General features: G+C 41.4%; 1 protein-coding gene across 2 annotated transcripts in view; it reads right to left on the reverse strand.

Moving 5' to 3' along the window:
* The window catches only part of SLC26A5 (solute carrier family 26 member 5), a 60,784-nt gene extending 40,062 nt beyond the window's left edge, over positions 1-20,722 (reverse strand). For both annotated transcript variants that reach the window (XM_060244697.1, XM_060244696.1), the window contains exons 1-4: positions 20,523-20,722; positions 17,346-17,485; positions 8,607-8,717; positions 8,333-8,514 (exon numbers count right to left, since the gene is read on the reverse strand). In XM_060244697.1, coding sequence (XP_060100680.1) covers positions 8,333-8,514; positions 8,607-8,717; positions 17,346-17,485; positions 20,523-20,677 — 588 coding nt within the window. In that variant the 5' untranslated portion in view covers positions 20,678-20,722. The remainder of the gene's footprint in view (positions 1-8,332; positions 8,515-8,606; positions 8,718-17,345; positions 17,486-20,522) is intronic.
* Positions 20,723-21,148: the final 426 nt, after the last annotated feature.

Here is a 21,148-nt window from a genome sequence, read left to right on the forward strand (position 1 = left end):
ACACAGTGGCCAACTAGTTACTTTAGGGAGCCAACAAATAGGGCACAGGTATCAAGGCCTTCTGCTGATGTTGCTTCCTAGCACTGGGATTCAGAGGTTGACCGCCTCTGAACACAGAGGTTCACCTCAGAATACGCACCAGGTACATCTATTCTCTGTTTGACGGATGCCTGGGGTTCTCTGATTATAAAATCAGAAATATGCTGTTATCAGATTCTAACCCCCAATTTACATCTAATTGTGCCAAATTCTTGGCGGTAGCTAGGAGAATTCGTGAGGATTATGTAACGAAGGGGTCTTGAAATGGTCTGTTTTTTAATTATTTTTGAATATTCCCAAGCTTGCATTTTACTTTATCCTAATCCCTGAGTACTCTATATACTACCATAAATTCTACTGAAACTGAAACAAATGTTAATCAGTGTATTCTAGTTAATATTTTACTGGAGCTGTATAATCTTTTAATTTTTAGTTTTAAACAATTTATTGGTAGCATATGGTTACAAAGCTTATCTATTTCTTAATTTTTTCTTTTTTTTCACATTAACCCATATGACATTTCCATCCCCCCTCCCTCCAATGTTGACTTCCCCGAGGTTATAAGTTCAAATCCATACTAAAGGCACTTCTGATTGCTCAAAGTTCCGTATATATATTCTTACAACTAAAAAAATGTCCAATATTTCTTTACTTTCCAAGTTTTCTCCATATATCCTTTAAATTTTCTCCACTCCCTTTTGAATATCTCTAAATCATAGTCTCTTAGTGTTCTGGTTAATTTGTCCATTTCACACCATGATAAAACTTTCATGGTCCATTCCCATTTCTCTGGTATTTTTTCTTGCTTCCAAAGCTGCGCGTACAAAGTCCTAGCAGCTGATAACAGGTACCAAATTAAAGTCCTGTCTTCTTTTGGGTATTTTTCTAATTGTAATCCAAGTAAAAACGTCTCTGCAATTTTCTTAAAATCATAGCCCAAAATTTTGGTGATTTCTTGTTGTATCATCTTCCAGAATTCTTTCGCTCTTTCACATGTCCACCACATATGGAAGAAAGAACCTTCATGTTTTTTACATTTCCAACATCTATCCGACATTTTCTTACTTATCTTAGCCAATTTTTTCGGAGTCATATACCACCTATACATCATTTTAAAACAGTTCTCCTTAATGCTTTGACAAGTTGATATCTTCATTGAGTTCTTCCAGAGGTGCTCCCATGTTTCCATTTGTATTTCTCTATTCACATTAATTGCCCATTTGACCATTTGAGACTTTACTACTTCTTCTTCTGTAGACCATTTCAATAATAACTTATATACTTTTGATATCAATTTTTCATTGTCACCTAACAGGACTCTTTCCAGTTCTGTTTGTTCTCGTCTAATCCCCTCTGATTTTATGTCATTTTCCATCAAACTTTTAATTTGTTGTATTTGAAACCAATCATAATTGTTATTTAGCTCTTCTGAGGTTTTTAATTCAATTTTGTCTCCTTGAATCTTAAGCAGTTGGTTATATGACATTTCTCTTTTTTCTTCAGAATCAGCTGTTATTTTTATTACTTCTGCTGGCACTATCCATAATGGTTTTCTCTCGTCCCCGTATTTCTTGTATTTTATCCAAGTATTTAGTAATGTATTTCTGACATAGTGGTGAGAGAAAAAACCATCCATTTTATTCTTCCCATAGTACATGTATGCATGCCAGCCGAATCTATTTCCGTGAGCTTCTAACCACAAAGGTTTTTTATCTAACAGCATTATCCAATCTTTTATCCATGTCAAACAAACTGCATCGTGGTATAGTCTTAGATCGGGAAGTTGAAAACCTCCTCTCTCTTTGGCATCCGTTAAGATCTTCATCTTTATCCTTGGTTTCTTTCCGGCCCAAATGAAATCAGAGATTTTCTTTTGCCATTTGTTGAATTGTTTTGCTTCTTTTACAATCGGGATGGTTTGAAACAAATACATTATCCTTGGCAAAATATTCATTTTGATTGCAGCTATCCTGCCCAGTAAGGACAAGTTGAGTTTATTCCATTTCATCAAATCTTTGTCCATCTTACACCACAGTTTTTCATAATTGTTTTTGTATAAATCAATGTTCTTCATTGTTATCTCTATTCCAAGGTACCTAACTTTGGTTGTGACTTCACAACCTGTCACCTTTTGTAGTTCGTTTGTTTTATTTGGTTGCATGTTTTTACAGAGGAATTTCGATTTCTCCTTATTTATGTATAATCCTGCTAGTTCTCCGTATTCTTTTATCTTAGCTAACAGCAGTGGTGACACTTGAACCGGATTCTCCATTATGAACACTATATCATCTGCAAAAGCTTTATATTTATAAGAGAATCTTCTAATTTTTAGACCTTCTATTTTTTCATCTTTTTGAATTTGTTGTAACAAAATTTCAAGAGTCATTATAAACAACAATGGTGATAGCGGGCATCCTTGCCTTGTTCCTTTACTCACTTTCAATTCTTTGGTAAGGTCTGCATTTATACACAATTTTGCATGCTGATCTGTATATATTGCTCTTGTCATTTTTATAAATTGTTCCCCTAAATTAATTTTTTCCATTACCGCAAACATAAAGTCCCAATTTAAGTTGTCGAAGGCTTTCTCTGCGTCAACAAAAAATAAGGCCACTTCTTTTTCCGGGTGCTTTTCATAGTATTCCACAACATTAATAACAGCTCTTACATTGTCCCTTATTTGTCTTTTAGGAAGAAATCCCGCTTGGTCTTTGTTTATAAAGTTGGTCAGGTATTGTTTCAGTCGCTCTGCTAAAATTCTTGTATAGATCTTATAGTCATTATTCAACAATGAGATTGGTCTATAATTTTTTACGTTTGTGCTATCTTTATCTTCCTTAGGAATCAGAGAGACTACAGCTTCCCTCCAGGTCTTTGGGATTTTCCCTTCTTCTCTTATCGTGTTTAACAACTTCAACAGTTTGGGTGTTAATTCATCCTTGAGAGATTTGTAAAATTTTGACGTGAATCCATCTGGCCCTGGAGCTTTACCCTCTTGCATTGCTTTTATTGCTGCTTCTATTTCAATTTTCTCTATTGGGTCATTTAATATCTTTTTCATATGTTCCGTCAAAGGTGCCACCTGAATGTTTCGTAGATACTCTTCCACTTTTTCTTTACTTACATTCACACCCTTGAATAAATTTGCATAGTATTTAAAGAATTCTCTTTTAATTCCTTCTTGATCCACTACTGTTTTCCCATTTGCCATGATTTTATTTATAGTCTTATTTTCTTTCCTTTTTTTTAATTGCCAGGCCAGGTATTTACCAGGTTTGTTTGCACTTTCAAACGATTTCTGTTTCAAATTTTTTAAATTCCATTCTAATTCTTTATTCAGCAAATGTTTAACTTGGGATTGTAATATCGTAATTTCTTTTATTAATTTTTTCTTCCCTGGTCTTTTTTTTAAGTCCTTTTCTTTTTTATCTATTTCATTTTGCAGTGCTGACAGCCTTTCTTCTCTTGCTCTTTTGTCTTTATTATTCAATGTAATTAATATACCCCTCATTACTGCTTTATAAGTGTCCCATACTGTTGGATATTCCATATCATCCGTTTCATTTATTTGGAAGAATGCTGCAGTCTCCTTTTCTAAGAATGATACAGTGTCTTTATTTTGTAGTAAATCCTCATTAATTCTCCATCTTCTTGATTTTCTTTGCAATTTTGTTGACCAGCATATTGGATTATGGTCCGCCCAAACCTTTGGAAGAATCTCAATTTTTTTTTGTTATGAGGCCCAAGCCTTGGGAACCCCACAACATGTCAATTCTGGAAAAAGAATTATGCCTTGCTGAGAAAAATGTATAGTCTCTTACCTCAGGGTTGAACTTTCTCCAAATGTCTTCTAGATTTTCCTGTTTAATCAACTCAAAGAAAGAATTGGGCAGCTTCCCTTCTTTATCATTCTTCTTTGGACTTGATCTGTCAAGGTTATTTTGTATTGTCCCATTAAAATCGCCCATCATCAATACCTGGTCATAAGTCTCTTCGTCCATTTGTCTATTTATGTCTTTAAAGAATTTGTCTTTCGCTCCATTGGGTGCATAGAGTCCTAGTAGTAACGTTTTTTTCGCCTCTATCGTCACCTCAACAGCAATGTATCTTCCTTCTTTGTCTTTAAAGATTAATTTTGGGTCAAGTTGTTCTTTAATGTAAAAAACCACCCCTCTTTTCTTTTGCTCTGCTAGTGAAAAAAATTCCAACCCCAAATTTCTATTCCACAAAAATTTACTGTCCTTGCGTTGTATATGAACTTCCTGTAAACAAATTATATTGCATTTTTGCTTTTTAATCCAATGAAATGTTCTCCTTCTTTTCTGTGGTGAATTTAGTCCATTTATATTCCAAGATAGTAATTTGTACTCCATTATGATGTTGGTTCTTTATTTTCTTCAAAAAAGCTATGCATCTCTTGTTCGCTTCTTATTGTAATCCTTTTGCCATTTTGTTCAAATCCAAGACCCTCTGGTATTATCCATCTATATCTTGTGCCCTCTGCACGCAACTGATCGGTTAGCTTCTTGTACTTTTTCCTATCGCTGATCACTTCTCTTGGTAGCTCTTTCATTATTTTAACTCTGCTCCCTTCTATTGCCCAGGCTTTTTGGTACCCTTTCCTCAAAATTTTCTCTGCCACTTCTTTTGATCTTAATCTTATGACGATGTCTCTTGGCAGACCTTTATTTTTCGCATAAACTGAGTTGACTCTGTAGGCACCCTCCAACATACTCTTAAATCTGTCAGGGTCTTCTTCTATGTACTCAGTGATGATATCCACCATATAGCCTTTTAAGTCTGTGTCTTCTTTTTCAGGTACCCCTCTTAGACGCACTTGTGACTCCAGCAACTTACAGTCGTGTATTATGACCTTTTCTTGAATTTTTAGCAAGGCAGAGGCCTGTGTATCCACTTTCATCTCTACCTCTTTCACTTTATTTTGAGTCTCTTCCTTAAAATTCTCTATCTCCTTCTTAAGGTCTCCAACTTCTTTTTTAATATCTTTTTTTATTGCCAAATGCAATTTGTCCATAGCTTTTAACATTTTTGCCTCCAGAGCGTCAAATTGAGCCTGCATCTTGTCAAATGATTGGGCTCTTGCACGTGTTGTTCTTTCTACTGACATATAAAAAATCACCAAACCTTAAAAAAATCCCCACATAAAATTTAGCATCCAATCCAATAGCTTAGAGCCAGTTCTTTCAGATGAGACTAGTTTCGTTTTTCTCCCTTCTTCCTGAGCAAAGATATTGAATTTTAACAATTTTGACAGTTTTTCTCCCTTTTAAAATGGCAATCGTTATTTCTCTATGGTACAGTTCCAGCCTAGAGAGGTCTCTCTTCGTCTTTCTTGATCTGAGTCTTGGACTCAATTCCTTCCTAGTTCAAAGGTCGGATGTCACAGCTCTTGTTGTCCTTATAGGCTCTGATTTATTGTCCAGCCCCTTTTAGTTTCACTTCCTGTCACAGCTTAGACTGATCTCGTGTCTAGTCTCGCAGTTTTTTGAGCTGCATGAAGAAACCGCAACCACAAAAATTCACAACAATATGTCCTTTCTCCAAAATATCTTTGAAGGCAATTGTTTTTACGGCGTTCAGTTTTCCCAAGCTGAATTCTTTTCCTGCTGTGCCCCCACTCAGCTCAGTTCATTCTAGGTTCTGCAGTTTATGGGCATATATACACGGCAACTCTCTTTTCTTTCTTCTGCGTCACCAACCTCCCATTGCCAACTTTCACTCTTATCTTGAAAGGTTTTTTTTTTTTTTTGCTGTTGTTCACATCCAAAGCCACAGAGCTCAGCTTAACAAGGTAAAAGTTTTTTTTTCATTCAATTATGCTTTGCCTTCGTCTGTTATTAATCCACTCAGTGTTTAAACTATATTCAAAGTCTCTCAGAGTGAAGATAAGAATGATGAGTCTACCTTTTAGATGTTCTCAACTCCCCCGGCTGCTATTTTCTTGCAATTAAAATCAGTCCTTCTAGCGTGCTTGGATTCCGACAGCCTTAAGTGACCGAAGTCACTTTAGAGTCACTGCAGACGATGGTTGACATTCCATTGCCGGACATCAAGAAATGAAGGAGTCAGCTCTCTGACTGCTCCAGTTCGATATCAACAGCATTAAAGGAAGATAAGTCGTCTTGGGTTAACCCTTGCCTAGGGTTAATGAGCATAGACCTTATCAGGGGTCTTTAATACCCTGAACAGTGACAATAAAATCCCCCTCTGTTAGGGAGCTGCAGACTGTCTTCCAGCCAAACAGGAAGTCATCTTTTAATTTTTATCTGTATTTTTATATAATATGTTTTACCTTTTTAGGTCCGTCTAGAGTTTTACCATTTTTCTGGGGGTGTTGTTGGTCTGCATTGTACTGTGTATTTAGTCATGGACCGTAATAAAGCAAACTGAGCAATTGAGGTTCACCTCAGTTACCATGGTTAGTGGCCACTGATAGACCTATCCTGTATGAATCTATCTAATCCTTTTTTAAAGCTGTCTATTCCTGTAGTCATCACTATATCTTCTGGCAGCAAATTCCACATTTTAATCCCTCACTGTGTAAAGAAATATTTTCTTTGTCTGTCCTGAATCTACTGACCATCAGCTTCCTTAGATGCCCTCAAGTTCTACTAGTTGGGGAGGAGAAAAAAATTCTCTTTGCCCACTCTCTTCACCCCACGCATAATTTTATAAACCTCTATCATGTCCCCTCCTTAGTCATCTCTTTTCTAAACTGAACAGTCAGAGATTTTTTGGCCATTCCTCATACGGAAGGTGCCTCTTTAGTTTTATTGATTTGCACTGATAACCATGCAGGCATTCTTTTAGATGGCAGTGCCTTTCCTAATCTGTGGAATGCATTCTATTTGGGCTTCAATTAATATAGTTTTAAATAGCTTCCAAACAGCCTCTAGGGATATGACTCTCTTGTGTTTCCATTTCAGCTTCCTTCTAACTATTCTCTTTTTTGTAAAGTTCCCTCTTTTGAAATCAAATGTTAAACTCTTGCAGCGCTTTTTTTTTGTAGGAAAAGCCCAGTAGGAACTCATTTGCATATTAGGCCATACCCCTGACATCACCATTGTTTCACACAGGGCTTTGGGGTAGAAAAAGCCCAACAGGAACTCATTTGCATATTAGGTCACACACCCTGATAGCCAGCCAGCCAGAACTGCATTCCTGTTCAAAAAAAGCCCTGCCCTTTTGTACTTTAAGGGGTAACTTTCTATTGACATGAATGCTGAATTTAGTAGCATTGTGGTCACTGTTCCCAATTGGTGTAACAATCTCTACATCTCTCACTAGATCTTGAGACCCACTCAGAATCAAGTCTTAGATCATTACCGCTCTGGTTGGCTCTGTGACCAACTGTTTCAGTGCACAGTCATTTATGATTTCTAGGAATCTCATTTCTACAGCATGTCTCAAGCCCAGGTTTACCCAGTCAATGTGAGGACAGTTGAAGTCTCCCAGTATAACATCTGCTTTAGTTACCTCCCTTATTTCCTTCTCTATCTCAAGATCAGCCTCAAGGATTTGATCAGGTGAGTAATAGTACACCCCCATTTTTAAGTAACCCTTAGTACCGAGCGTTTTCACCCAAATTGCTTCTGCTGGGGATTTAATTCCTCTGATGTTTTCTAACTTATTGGATTCTATGCCCTCTTTCATGTACAACACAACACGTTCAACCAACACTTCCTACTTGTCCTTCCTACAGAATTTATACCAAAAAAACTGTATCCTATAGATTCTCCCATTCCACCATGTTTCTGAGATACCTACTACAAATAGTGTTGTATATTTAGCAAGGTAAATGAGGCACAGCAAAATAATGCAGCGCCTGGCTTTTACCTTTCTGCCTAATAACCAAAAATTTTCCCTCCAGGACTACATGACTACATTTTTAATGTCAATGGTGCTGACATGTATTCCTCAGGGACTCATAATTCCCTGAAGGTCTCTTCCCTAAAGCTTTCTCTCTGCCTCAACTTCTCCAGGTCCGCAACCATAGCCTCAAGGGAATGAACCTGCTCCTTGAGAGCCAAAAGTTCTATGCAACGAGCACATAACCATGATTTCCATCTGGTAGGTAGATAACCATTTATGTGGGGCTCGCTGCAAAACACTACTACTTGATCCTTTTAACTGGAGATACCAGGTACTGAACCTGGGACCGTCTGTATGCCAAGCAGATGTTCTACCATTGAGCCATGGCTCCTCTCCAGGAGAGGAGGTTTCTTACAACAACATATGAATATGCTTCTGGACCAAGACATAAGCACATTACCTGCATGATGCCCGAGAGCAATGTTACCGCAACAGCAACCTTAATCCTCATGCTGTCTCTGATTCTGAAGCTTTCAGGATATGTGGTGTTGGTTGAGTTGGTGTCAGTAATGTCAAACATTTCATCAGGAGCTTCTCTGACAGCAACTCCACCAATCATCAGACTGATGACGGCAAAGGTTCCTGTAAGAGAGTTAACAGAAGGGAATACATATTTCCTTTTCTATTTAAAGCATGTGAGAGAAAATACAATTTTATACATTAATAAGTGTTACCTATGGATATATGTCTGGAGGTTCCAAAAAAGGTATACAGAAATACTGGATAAAATGAAGAATACAGACCAAAAACGGGGGGCAGAGCAGCCAGCAATGCATAAGCCAACCCTAGGAAAAAAGAATTAGGGAGAGGAGAAATAAGAAGCATTCTTGAAACTTGTTTAGTCTGTTTACATATGGATTACCAAAAACTGGATGCTGTTTACCGTAGTCTAAATTTTTAAGATCCTTATTTGGAGTACCTTGGTGTGTATCCAATGCCAAGACTAGAAGCAAGCTTGGTAACCCTAAAATCATAGGTTTCGCTGAAGCTAAATCTTTACCCTTCTACATTAATTTCCTTAATTTTGGTAGATAGTTTTCATTCAAGATGCTTAGAAGCAACAGAGGTGAAACATCAATGTTTAAGTTTTTCCAGCAGAGCTCTCTTGCATCTTGGCTCTCAAGGAGCTAAAACTATAATCCCGCAAAGGTTATGGGATCTCTTCCTTCAATTGGACAGCTGGGAATTGCAACCAAAACTTCGCCCCCATCTTTGAAGAATTAGAAGAACAAAATATGAGATTATTTTATTTTAACAAAATTGGCATATTCTTCTTCACAGTCTTCTCCTCAGGCTTATGAGAAAAAAGTGGTGGTACTTTGGTTTCCAGTCATGACTTCCCTTACAAAGGAAAATATTTTACCTCAAAATCCTGTACATTACAGTTTTATATATTTCTAATGCTGTATGTAATTTATTTTTCAATAAAACGTTTTGAATTAAAGAAGAAGAAATTGGATTTATATCCCGCCCTCCACTCCAAAGAGTCTCAGAGCGGCTCACAATCTCCTTTACCTTCCTCGCCCACAACAGACACCCTGTGAGGTGGGTGGGGCTGGAGAGGGCTCTCACAGCAGCTGCCCTTTCAAGGACAACCTCTGCCAGAGCTATGGCTGACCCAAGGCCATGCAAGCAGGTGCAAGTGGAGGAATGGGGAATCAAACCCGGTTCTCCCAGATAAGAGTCCACACACTTAACGACTACACCAAACTGGCTCTTAAAAAAAAGCTTCGCCCCAACCATGAAGGCAGTTTGGTGTAGTGGTTAAATGCCTGAACTATTATCTGGGAGAACTGGGTTTAATTCCACAGTCCTCCACATGAAACTGTTGGAGTGACCTTGGGTCAGTCATAACTCTGTTAGAAGGTGTTCTGCTCAAGAGCAGTTTCTGTCAGGGCTCTCAGCCCCACCTACCTGTCTGTTGTAGGCAGGGGAAGGGAAAGGATATTGTAAAGCTGCTCTGAGACGCCAAGTGAAAGGTGGAGTTTAAATCCAATCTCTTCTTATTCTTACCTCTATATGCTGGAATACCCTCCATATCAGAGCCTTCACCTTTGCCCAACTGAATGCCCTTCCATTCTTGAAGGGAGATTTGCTCAAATTCAGTCTGAGAAATTCTCTACCCATGACATTCAGATATCGTAGACAATCCAACATGTTTTATTATACTGTTGATTTTGCTAGAATATTCAAAATATAATCTTATCCAATTTCCCAGGTAGAACCAATAAGTTTTACATTTCTCTCCTTAGAAATTGCTGCAGTGAAATGACCCTTAAAGTAGCCAGATTTTGTGCACAGGCATTTAATTAGACAGAAGTGTATGCTCCAGTCTTAATATTTTAACCCAATATTGCATTTTATGCTTAGTAAATCTAGTGTACTTAAGATATGGAACCAATGTAAATGTTTGCCTACAACTTTGATACTGAATTCTGATCTCAAATCGAAATAAACTTAATGATAATGTGCTTAGCTCCAAAACAAATGCAGACTGTTCTTCTGAAACCTCCCTAATCAGCAATTCCAGTACTCCTGGGGAGGGGAAAGTATGGCGGTGGGAGCAGGCAGTTTTATAAGCGAAGGAGGCTGAGACATGAGAGTGCTCGACCTCCTTCCAGCCTGCGTCTCATCCCGACGGTGACAGGTAGTGGGACCAGACGAATCTACTCGCCTCCGACACTGGTGTTATGCAATGCCAGGTCCATTAATAACAAGACCGGCGTCCTCCGGGACTTTTTACTGGAGCAAGATGCGGACCTGGCTTGCGTGACCGAGACCTGGGTGCGAGATGGGGAGACCGTGGCTCTCGCCCAGATGACCCCCCCAGGTTACTCGGTCTTCCACCAGTCCCGGACTAGCGGGCGGGGGGGAGGAGTGGCACTACTCATACGAGAGGCTTACTCCTTTAGGGCTCTCCCGACCCCGGAGATTCCGGGCATTGAATGTGCCGGCCTGATGTGGGACGTTGGGGAGGGGTTGGCGATTTGGCTGGTGTACCGACCGCCTAACGCACCAGCCGTTGCCTTGCCATCCCTGGTGGAGGCCGCGGCGGGCTGGGCGTTGGAGTACCCAGGGCTTCTGGTCTTGGGCGACTTCAATGTCCATGCCGACGACGCGGCCTCCAGCCAGACGATGGATCTGGTGTCATCCATGGCGACACTAGGACTCTCCCAGGTTGTTACAACGCCCACTCATCAGGCGGGACACATGTTAGACCTGGTCTTTGCGGCGGGAGTACAAGTGAACGACATTGCAATGGAAGCAGTGCCATGGTCGGATCACTTTGCCCTCAAGGCTCGTGTGGATATGCCACCCCAAACCCGTTTAGGCGGAGAGCATATTTTGGCTTGCCCGCGGAGCCTGATGGACCTGGAACGGTTCCTGACGGCTCTGCGGGATACCTGGCCCACAGGCGATTCCCTGGAGGCTCTGGTTGAGTCCTGGAACGATGGACTCTCCGGGGCTATCGAGGAGATCGCGCCTAGGCGTCCTCTGCGCCCCCGCCTCAAACCGTCTCCCTGGTTTAACCAGGAATTGCGGCAATTGAAGCGGGACCTCAGACGACTAGAGAGGCTATGGTGGCGTACTCGAGACGAAGTGACCCGAACATCTTATAGAGATAGTTTGAAGACCTATGAGATAGCAATCAAATCCGCAAAGAAGACATACTTTGTGGCTAAGATTGCGTCCGCAACTTCGCGCCCGGCACAATTGTTTGAAGTAATTCGAGATTTGACTACTCTGCCCCAGGGCAGACCAAATTCTAGTGAATTGGAAATAGGCTGTGAGGCTTTTGCGAACTACTTTGCGGACAAGATCACATCACTCCGTCTCGACCTCCCCGTCAACTTTGAGACAGTTAACACAACCGAGGCCCCAAGCACGTCTTCGGATTATACCCTGGACTGTTTCAGCCCCCTCAGCCTGGAGGAAGTCGACAGGATCCTCTCATCTGCCTGCCCAACAACTTGTAAACTGGACCCATGCCCTTCCTGGCTTATTAAATCTTGCCAGGGGGATCTCAGATATCCTATACGGGATATCATAAACAGATCCCTAATGGAAGGGCTTTTCCCAGCGCCACTTAAAGAGGCTGTGGTCCGCCACCTCCTAAAAAAACCATCTCTAGACCCGGCCCAATTGGCACACTATAGGCCGGTCTCAAACTTGCCCTTCTTGGGCAAACTTATTGAGAGGGCAGTGGCGAGGCAGTTGCAGACTTTCCTGGAGGACGCTTCCGTCCTTGACCCACTTCAGTCCGGCTTTCGCCCGGGTCATGGGATGGAGACGGTGTTGGTTGCCCTGGTGGATGACCTCCAAAGGCATCTGGATCGGGGTGGCTCGGCGGTACTGATGTTGTTGGACCTATCGGCGGCGTTCGATACGGTCGACCATCAGTTGCTGACTTGCCGCCTCGCTGACGCGGGGATCCAGGGGCTAGCCTTGCAGTGGCTTTCCTCTTTCCTTGAAGGTCGGGGACAAAGGGTCGCGATTGGGGGGGAGCTATCCCAGAGGCGTTCACTTAATTGTGGGGTGCCCCAGGGAGCGGTTCTCTCCCCGATGCTGTTTAATATCTATATGCGACCTCTTGCCCAGATTGCCCGGAGGTACGGGCTGGGGTGCCACCAGTATGCTGATGACACCCAGCTCTATCTACTTATGGACGGCCGACCGGTCTGCGCCCCAGAGAACCTAGATCAGGCATTAGAGGCCGTGGCTGAGTGGCTCAGACTGAGTGGACTGACACTGAATCCTGCGAAGACAGAGGTCCTTTGTTTGGGCCGTCGGGGGCCGGAGGGGGAAATCCCCCTGCCAACTTTTGACGGTGTACCGCTGAGGCCGGCGGACAGGGTCAAAAGCCTGGGGGTGCTATTGGAGCCGTCCCTAAAGATGGAGGCTCAGATAGCGGCCACTGCCAAGTCCGCGTTTTTTCATCTTAGACGGGCAAGGCAGTTGGCCCCCTTCCTGGACCCCGACGACCTAGCAACAGTGATCCACGCTACGGTCACCTCGAGGTTGGATTACTGCAATGCCCTCTACATGGGGCTGCCCCTGTGCCGGACCCGGAAATTGCAGCTGGTGCAGAATGCCGCGGCCCGGCTGTTATTGGGCCTCCCAAGATGGGGACACATTCGGCCGGGTCTTCGGGCTCTGCACTGGCTTCCAATAACATACCGGGTCCGGTACAAGGTGCTGGTCATTACCTTTAAAGCCCTATATGGCCTGGGACCTGCCTACCTGAGGGACCGTCTCTCCCCACACGTTCCCCAGAGAGTACTGAGGTCTGGCACCCAAAATCTCCTTAATATCCCCAGGCCCAAGGAAGTGCGTCTCAAGACAACTCGAGACAGGGCCTTTTCTACAATGGCCCCTATGTGGTGGAGCCAGCTACCGGAAGAGGTGAGGGCCCTGCGGGATCTTACTCAGTTCCACAGGGCCTGTAAGACGACCCTCTTCCGGTTAGCTTACGCCTGACTGGACTAATGTAGCTCTCTAGATATCTGTGATTACCGTATAGTTAATACTAGTTTTAAGGTTTTTAAGGTTTTTAGGTTTTTAAATGTTTGATTTAAATGTAACTATCTTATTCCGATTTTACTGTTTTATTGTTTGTTGTAAGCCGCCCTGAGCCACTCGTGGGAAGGGCGGGATATAAATCCCGGAATAAATAAATAAATTAAATAAATAAATAAATAAATAAGAGTGCAGGATGCTCATTGGGCAAGAAGATATTGGGAGTCCCAGACCATCACCCCTCATTCTGGAAACCCATCTGCCGCTTCCACTTATTTCTCTTGGTTCTAGGTGGGGACTGAAGAGAGGGATAAAACTGGTATCTGAATGTGCCCAGGGGAGAGCAACAAAGATGATGAGAGGCCTGGAGCCCAAGTCCTATGAGGAAAGGTTGACAAAGCTGGGTATGTTTAGCCTGGAAAGGAGATGACCGAAAGGTGCTATGATCACCATCTTCAAGTACTTGAAGGGCTGTCATACAGAGGCTGGTGTGGAGCTGTTTTCTGTTGTCCCGGAAGGTCAGACCAGCACAAATGGATTGGAATTAAATCAGAAGAGTTTTTGGCTAAACATTAGGAAGAATTTTCTGATGGTTAGAGTGGTTCCTCAGTGGAACAGGCTTCCTTGTGGGGTAGTGATCTTTAGAGGTTTCTAAACAGAGGCTAGTTGGCCATCTGACAGCATTGCTGATTCTATGAACTGAGGCAGGTCATGGGAAGGAGGCCATGAAGGGCTGCATCAGGGCTTCGTTCTCATGGCCCTTTCTTACATGTCCAGAGGAATGTTGATTGCCACTTTGGGGTCAGGCAGCCATTTTCCTCCAGGCCAGAGAACCTGGAGATTTTGTTGACATCTTCTGGGCATGGAGCCTGCAGGGGTTATTGGGTAAGTTTGAAGGGAGGTATTTGTGGATTTCCTGCATTGTGCAGAGGGTAGGACTAGATGACCCTGGAAGTCCCTTTCAACTCCATGATTTTATGGGGTCAGACTTGGCTCAGGGGCCTCCAACTTGCTGATCCCTACAATATGTTTTATTGTACCCTGGCAAGTCTCCTCACAACTGGCTCCTCCAGATTTCTCACAGGATCGGCAGACTGAATGGCAAGAAGTGACATTTTAATTCTGCAGCTGAATTCATACTGTTGTCTTTGCTCACTCAAACTGTTGCTTGTTTACGAGAAATGAAATAAGTAAGACCCTGATGTTTGGGATCAATTGCTGGATAGTAAGGACAGGTGGACTTGGAGTCTTCTACATGAAGACTCTTCACAGATCCGATATATGGTGGAGATTCAACACAAAAGCTAAATTCTCCACCACAGCTGGAAAGGTTGGAATGGGTTGAATACAACAGCTCCATAAATACAGGGAAATGCTCACAGAGGAGAAGCAGAATCACAGGAGCATGGTGATCCCGTCTCACTAATGCATGCTTTATCACAACACGCCCACAGACCACGTACCTGTACAAACTCTAAGCTATATGGCATACTGTGGGAAATGCATGCAAGCAGGGCTACTGCACTCAACCCTGCTCCCACCCAAGACAAACTGCTCGAGCAACACTTCATAAAGTGGTCAGTGAAAGGAAATATGGCTAAACACAAACACACTCCCTGCTCCACAGTCCACAAATGGTTAGTCTTAAGTCAATTTTTCACTGAGGTGGTAAATACGGATCTGAAATACTTCAGACTGAAAGCTGGGACTTGTGGGAATGAAGGAACAGATTCTTACAAAAAGAGACCTGGAATTTCAGGGAAAGAGCAGGTTGGAATTCATCTTCTACAAACTAGTTCTATGTGGAGAGTTGTTTTTCTTTTAATGGGGGGAAATTTAATTGTGTCTGTCTCTCCAACAGTAAGAAGTGGTATACCCCAGACACAAGTTTGCTACCCCAGTAAGAACCAGGACTCAGGCCCAGATATATATTTTTCTCTGTAGTATTTACCAAAGTCAACATATTCAATTTGGTAGCCTGTCCTTTCTCCCAGAATTCCATAAGATCACTGTAATCTATCCAAGGCCTCTTGGTATGTCCAAGTACAGATTTGAATATGGGATTTTGGTATTCCAGTTTACTCCTCTGGCTACTAACCAAGCTAATTCTCACAGAAACTGGTCTCAAAGCTTGTTCAAACATTCACTTATTGACAGGCTCCTTCCTTACAGAAAATGACTCCCGTTTCACATGGGAAGTTCCTTAGTTTGATCATGCTCCTTAGGGTCAATTCCTGGAGATTTGAGGAAAGAACCTGGGAGAGTAGGGTTTAGGGAGGGAAAGGACCACAGCAGGGTATAATGCCATGCGGTCCACCTTCCAAAGATACCATTTTCTCAGGAGAACTGGAATTTAAAATAAATAAATAAGTGAATTATGTAATCTGGCGATCTGTTGTAATTCCAGGAGATCTTCAACCCCCAGTTGGACGTTGGCAACCCTATTCCTATGTGAAGGGGAGGCTACAGCAGTCCATGTTAAATTTACCAATGGGAAGAAGAATTAAGTCTTCTCTCTGAAGTTTTCAGCTTTACATGGGGACGCTATCGAACAAGGTATTTAAAAAAAATTAAAGTGGTACAGCTCCCATGAGAGAAATGTGCCATCGTAGCTAATATCCATCTGAATCACTCCTAAGATAGATATGTCAAAGATATGGTCCATGGGATGGGCCAGGCCCACCCAGGCCTTTAATCCTGTCCATGGGTAGAACACCCCCTTGTGATCCCCCCATTAAAGATTTACTGCCGTTAAATCATGCTGCCTGTTGGGACTGGCAGTGCAGTCAGCGGCCCCATGCGACTCTGCTTGGCTTTTCTGATGGCTGTGATCAGCTGTTCTTCTCTGCTCTGCTCTGCCTCTTGTGTGTTGTGTTTACAAAAGTCCAAGAGGCACCTTGCTGTTCTGAGCATAGAGAAAAGTGGGCATGGCTGCATCTGAGTGCAAAAAGCATGGGGTGGGGGTGCCTCTGAAAGAAGGAAGCAGAGGGTGGGGCTGCCTAACTTCCCAGTCTGCCTAACTGCTCCAGCCTCCGAGGTTTTACTCACAGGTAGACTGGGGGGGGGGAGGGGTGTACTTCTGCTGTGATCCTTGTGCTTTTTATTCAAAAAACTGCAAAATTGCACTATTCTCCACCTTTTCAATTTAGGGGGGGGGGGAGGTTTGGGACCAACCACAGTTAAAATATACAGCTCTGCAAACTCTAGGAACTCCATTTTTGCAGAGAAGCATTAATTTTCACACACACACTCTGCCAACGTGGGACTCCAATGGAATAATAGCAGAACAAGTGCTGAAGAAGAAAACCAGTATTATTATCTCAAACCACCCTGTAAAAAACCCTTGAGGCCCAACAGAGCCACTCTGAGTAGACCTGGGAGGGTGAAGAAGCCTGCAATGCTCAGTCATTTTATGTTTTTCTCCTAAATCCTAGGCTCAGACCATTTATATTTTTAGTTTATATTTTAAGTGGGGGGGGGGAGAAAAGTTAGGGACCAACCACAGTAAAAATATAGAGTTCAACAAACTGAAGGAACGCCAGTCTTGCAGATAAATAATAGTTTTAACACACACCCCTCCTAATGTGGGACTTCATGGAATAGCTGCTGTACCTCTGTGTTTGTCTGTGTCTTTTATAAAGTTTATATATCCGCTACCTGGCATTACATTTTATGACAGATAGCCCAGCCTGACAAAGTCCAATTTATAACAGATCCAGCCCTCATAACAAATGAATTTGACATCCCCGTCCTAACATCTGTTACACTGCACTAATTACATATGTTTTCTGCATATTCACATAAGGAAATGGGTGGAACTCCTTTATCAGAAAGACCTCTCAAATGGTTGTTCTGGAAAATGTTCAAAGAAAAAGTAAAAGTTAAATTTCACCAACCTTGAGGAAGCTGCATCACTCCAGTACTAATACCTGAGACAATGTCTCCCAGCAAATACTCCTTCACAGGATACTTTGGGAGCCATTTAAAGATTGGCAAAAAACTAGTGAGAACAAATTTGGCTTTCTTGGAAGAACAGCTAAAACAAATACAAAAAAGTACAATATGAATTGAAAGAAATCAACAAGAAGAAACTTCAAAAACAGATGTTCTTATAACAGAAAATATATAATCCAATCACTATCATATTTGAAAATTCAATTTTATATAGTCTATATAACTTGTGTCCATTAGCACAGAGTATAAATTTTATGGCGGATGTAAATCTGGCCAAATTTCAGAAAAAATACAATACCAAATGACCAAGTTTTAAATAATTCCATTCAGCTTGTGGATCTTCAGGAACAAGCAACATTTTTTAGCCTGGGGAAAACTATTTTAAAAATCAGGTTTATTCTGCAGTGTGCCTTTCCCTCCAATGAAAATTGCTTTACAATTTCCATTGTAATTTTATACAGCTCCTGGCTATTTTCTAAGTGCATGTTTTCTTGTTGAATCAAGCATCCGTGTTTCCTCACACCAGCAGAAGCTGCCTGAAGCTTTGTGAACTAGAGAGTTGAGCTGGCTAGCACTCTAGAGCAGGGTAGATTTGATTTAAATCACGAGTCAGTAAGACTCTATTTAAATAATAATTTTCTACATAAAGGCTAATTCTTGCTGGCCTTAATATTTACAACTCAGATGAAGGTTTCATTTTAATATAATAACTTTTTCAGGTTAAGTTTTAGTTATATAGATAATTATAAGATCATTGCAAGGTAAACTATCTCTAGTTTAATAGGCTAATCATTCATATTTGGACAACTTTTTTACTGTGCTTTATTAAAAGGAGAGAAATAATTAACAATAACCATTTAAATTGTTTTATTTAACTAAAACAATGCCATTATATAGCATATATATTCTTGTATTCACTTACACTTCTGTGAGGAGGCGTACATAAAGATCTCAAGATTTCTGGAGTATTCACTTCCACTTGCACTGCTTGCGCCTCCCTCCTTAGCCCTTAACATTCCCTCCTCATCCAAGACCTAGACCACCCCAAACAATCTTATATTCATTGAACTTCTTGAAACTTAGCACTTAAGAGATGGGGATGATTCTGTGTGCATCGATTTGCAGAGGACTAGTAGCACTCAGGCTTCTTAACTCTGTATTTTTATTTTATAACATTGTTGCTGCAAAGAAAAGGCATGTTATATCTGCAGGCAAATTCATAGTTTTGAGAACTGCAAAACCAAGCATCTGTTAAAGTATCTTCTAGACAGAAAAACTCACCAAAACAATCTTACAGAAACCTTTGGGGGAAGCATGATATTGTGAATGGATTAATGGAATTCATTTACCAAAAAAATTAAATAGTGCATGAATATACAGCCTCATGATACATAACTAAAAACTAATCCTTATTTCATGACAAATAATCTTTGTACTATAATGTGTATATTAAATAGAAAATGATCTTTAGATAGATTTTTCCTCAAGAGGCATTTTATTTAAAAAAACCAATTTAAATTTTAAAAATCTGATTTAAATTTTTAAAAGCTTATTTAATTTTTTTTAAAAAAAACACTGATTTTTATCCACTCTGCCCGAGAGCTATCTGTGGCTTTTTTAAAAAAAAATTCTCCCACAATTTTAGTCATCACTCCAGGGACACAGGGCAAAGGGAAAATGGGAGTTGCCCTCTCAACCAACAAAAACAGCCTGTTGTTGAATTATATTTGAACACAGAATTTCAGTGCAGCTCTCGTAGTAATTTTCCTCTTCAAAACTGGTAGGGGTGGGGTGGGGAATCTTCGGTTTAGACCAGGATGTCTAAAGCCTTCTGGAGCCTTTATGTATTTCTGGAATTCTGACACAGCATGGTGTGTGCAACCACAAAATGGCTGCCACAAAGGTGGAGTACAGCACAAAATGGCCACCACAGAAAGCAGAGTCCATACAAAGGCCCAATGCAGGGGACAAGAAGAGTAATTTCTGCAGGGCATGCAAGGCTACTCTTTGTCAGGTGGCTTTTGGATGATTGAGATCCACCAGGCAACTGGTAAATTATGCTCTCACTGTGTCTTAAGAATCCATGCATCCTATCCTTGCCTGATTGTTGATAGATTTTAATCATGATAGATTTCTAATTGTGTTTTTAAAAGTTTATTGCATTTTTTTATCTGGTGTGTTTAATATGTTATTAGCTGCCTCAAGTCCCATTCAGGGGAGAGGTAGTGGGATATAAATTTGATAAATACACTGGAATAGATTAAAGAGAACAGAACTAACCCCATGGCTACAACTACTGCAAGGCAACTTTAAAAAAATATGCACAGCCAATCAGAACTTCAATGGCCAGTCAGAAGCCCCATTGGGCAAGAGCCCCATCTGGTCCTACACACTTTCTAAAACTCTTGGTGGGTGTCAGGAAACATGTTGGTGGGCACTGTGGTGTCCACGGGTGCCACGTTGGGGACCCCTGGTTTAAACAGAATAACTAAGTCACATACAAATTAACCAGTGCACGAACAAAGAATGGACACTGTTAAGTCATGGCTTAACTTCAGCACCAAGTAAGCAGTCGTTCAGGCAGAGAACCACCCCTCAGTGCCAAGCAATACCATCTTATGTGCAACCACTTAACACATGCAATTAAGGTTGACTACCCCTGACTTAGACAAAAGAATTTTAAACTATAGTGATAGTATGTGCAAGAAGACGAATCAGGATCACGCAAGGCACTCTGAAGAATAATGTGGGTAAGCCACAAGATGTGCATGCCTTCACAAGGGGAACTATCTCTCTCTTTAAAAAAAGAAGTGTCTCTTTTCGGAGGAAAGCTAATCCATTAGGAAGAAAATCTGGCCCTTTCTTCTGACATGCTAACTTTCTGGAGGTAGGGAGGTTGTGATTTAAAAAAAAAAAAATGAGGGAAGACAATTATACAATCTACCACCTGCATCTTGAAGGAGTTACATCACACCAAAGTGGCTCCACACTGTTTTTGGGAATGTGTAGATTTGCTCTTACAAAGTGATACTAAGACCACTGCATGTTTGTTTGCATTGAGAAAGTCATCGGGATGCAATGTATAAATTAAATGAGGCTACCAAGTATAAATGTCCTACCGACAAGAATGTGCTATCTTCTGACCAAGAGGTTGGGAGGTCTTTTCTTTCTTGTGCAGCTGGCCTTGTAGGACTCCTTGATTATACACTTTCCTTTCCACACAGTACATCTGGTCTGACACAAGGCATATTTCATCTTCTCCAACATGTTCCATGGTACATTTCAATGAATGAGTAAAGCAGAAGAGCTGTTCCTTGCAGTTGCTAATAACAACAAAAAAATGAAAAAGGCTGAAACACCCAAGCAGCTCTTAAACAATGCTCTCCCCTGGGGAGAGCCATAGCCAGCTCTGTTTAGCACAAGGAACCCTTTGAGAAGAATGTTAATGCAACGTAGCAAGTTGGAGATACCTTTTAACAAATTATAGTCATTACAAATGTGGTGAAAGTAAACTAGAGCTCAAAGCGAACATAAAGGTGATCAGCTCCACTCACACACACTCCAGGCTGCTGCAGAAATACCACAATCTTGACAACCATGGATTTAACAAAGAGGCCATTAGACAGAGAAAAAAAAATATCTATCGATGAATTCCCTTTAACGAGAACAAGGGTGGCCAAACTGCAGCTCAGGAGCATTATGCGGCTCTTTCATACACATTGTGTGGCTCCTGGAGGTTGAGGAA

The sequence above is a fragment of the Heteronotia binoei genome, chromosome 8 (genome assembly GCF_032191835.1).
Source record: "Heteronotia binoei isolate CCM8104 ecotype False Entrance Well chromosome 8, APGP_CSIRO_Hbin_v1, whole genome shotgun sequence".
NCBI lineage: Eukaryota > Metazoa > Chordata > Lepidosauria > Squamata > Gekkonidae > Heteronotia > Heteronotia binoei.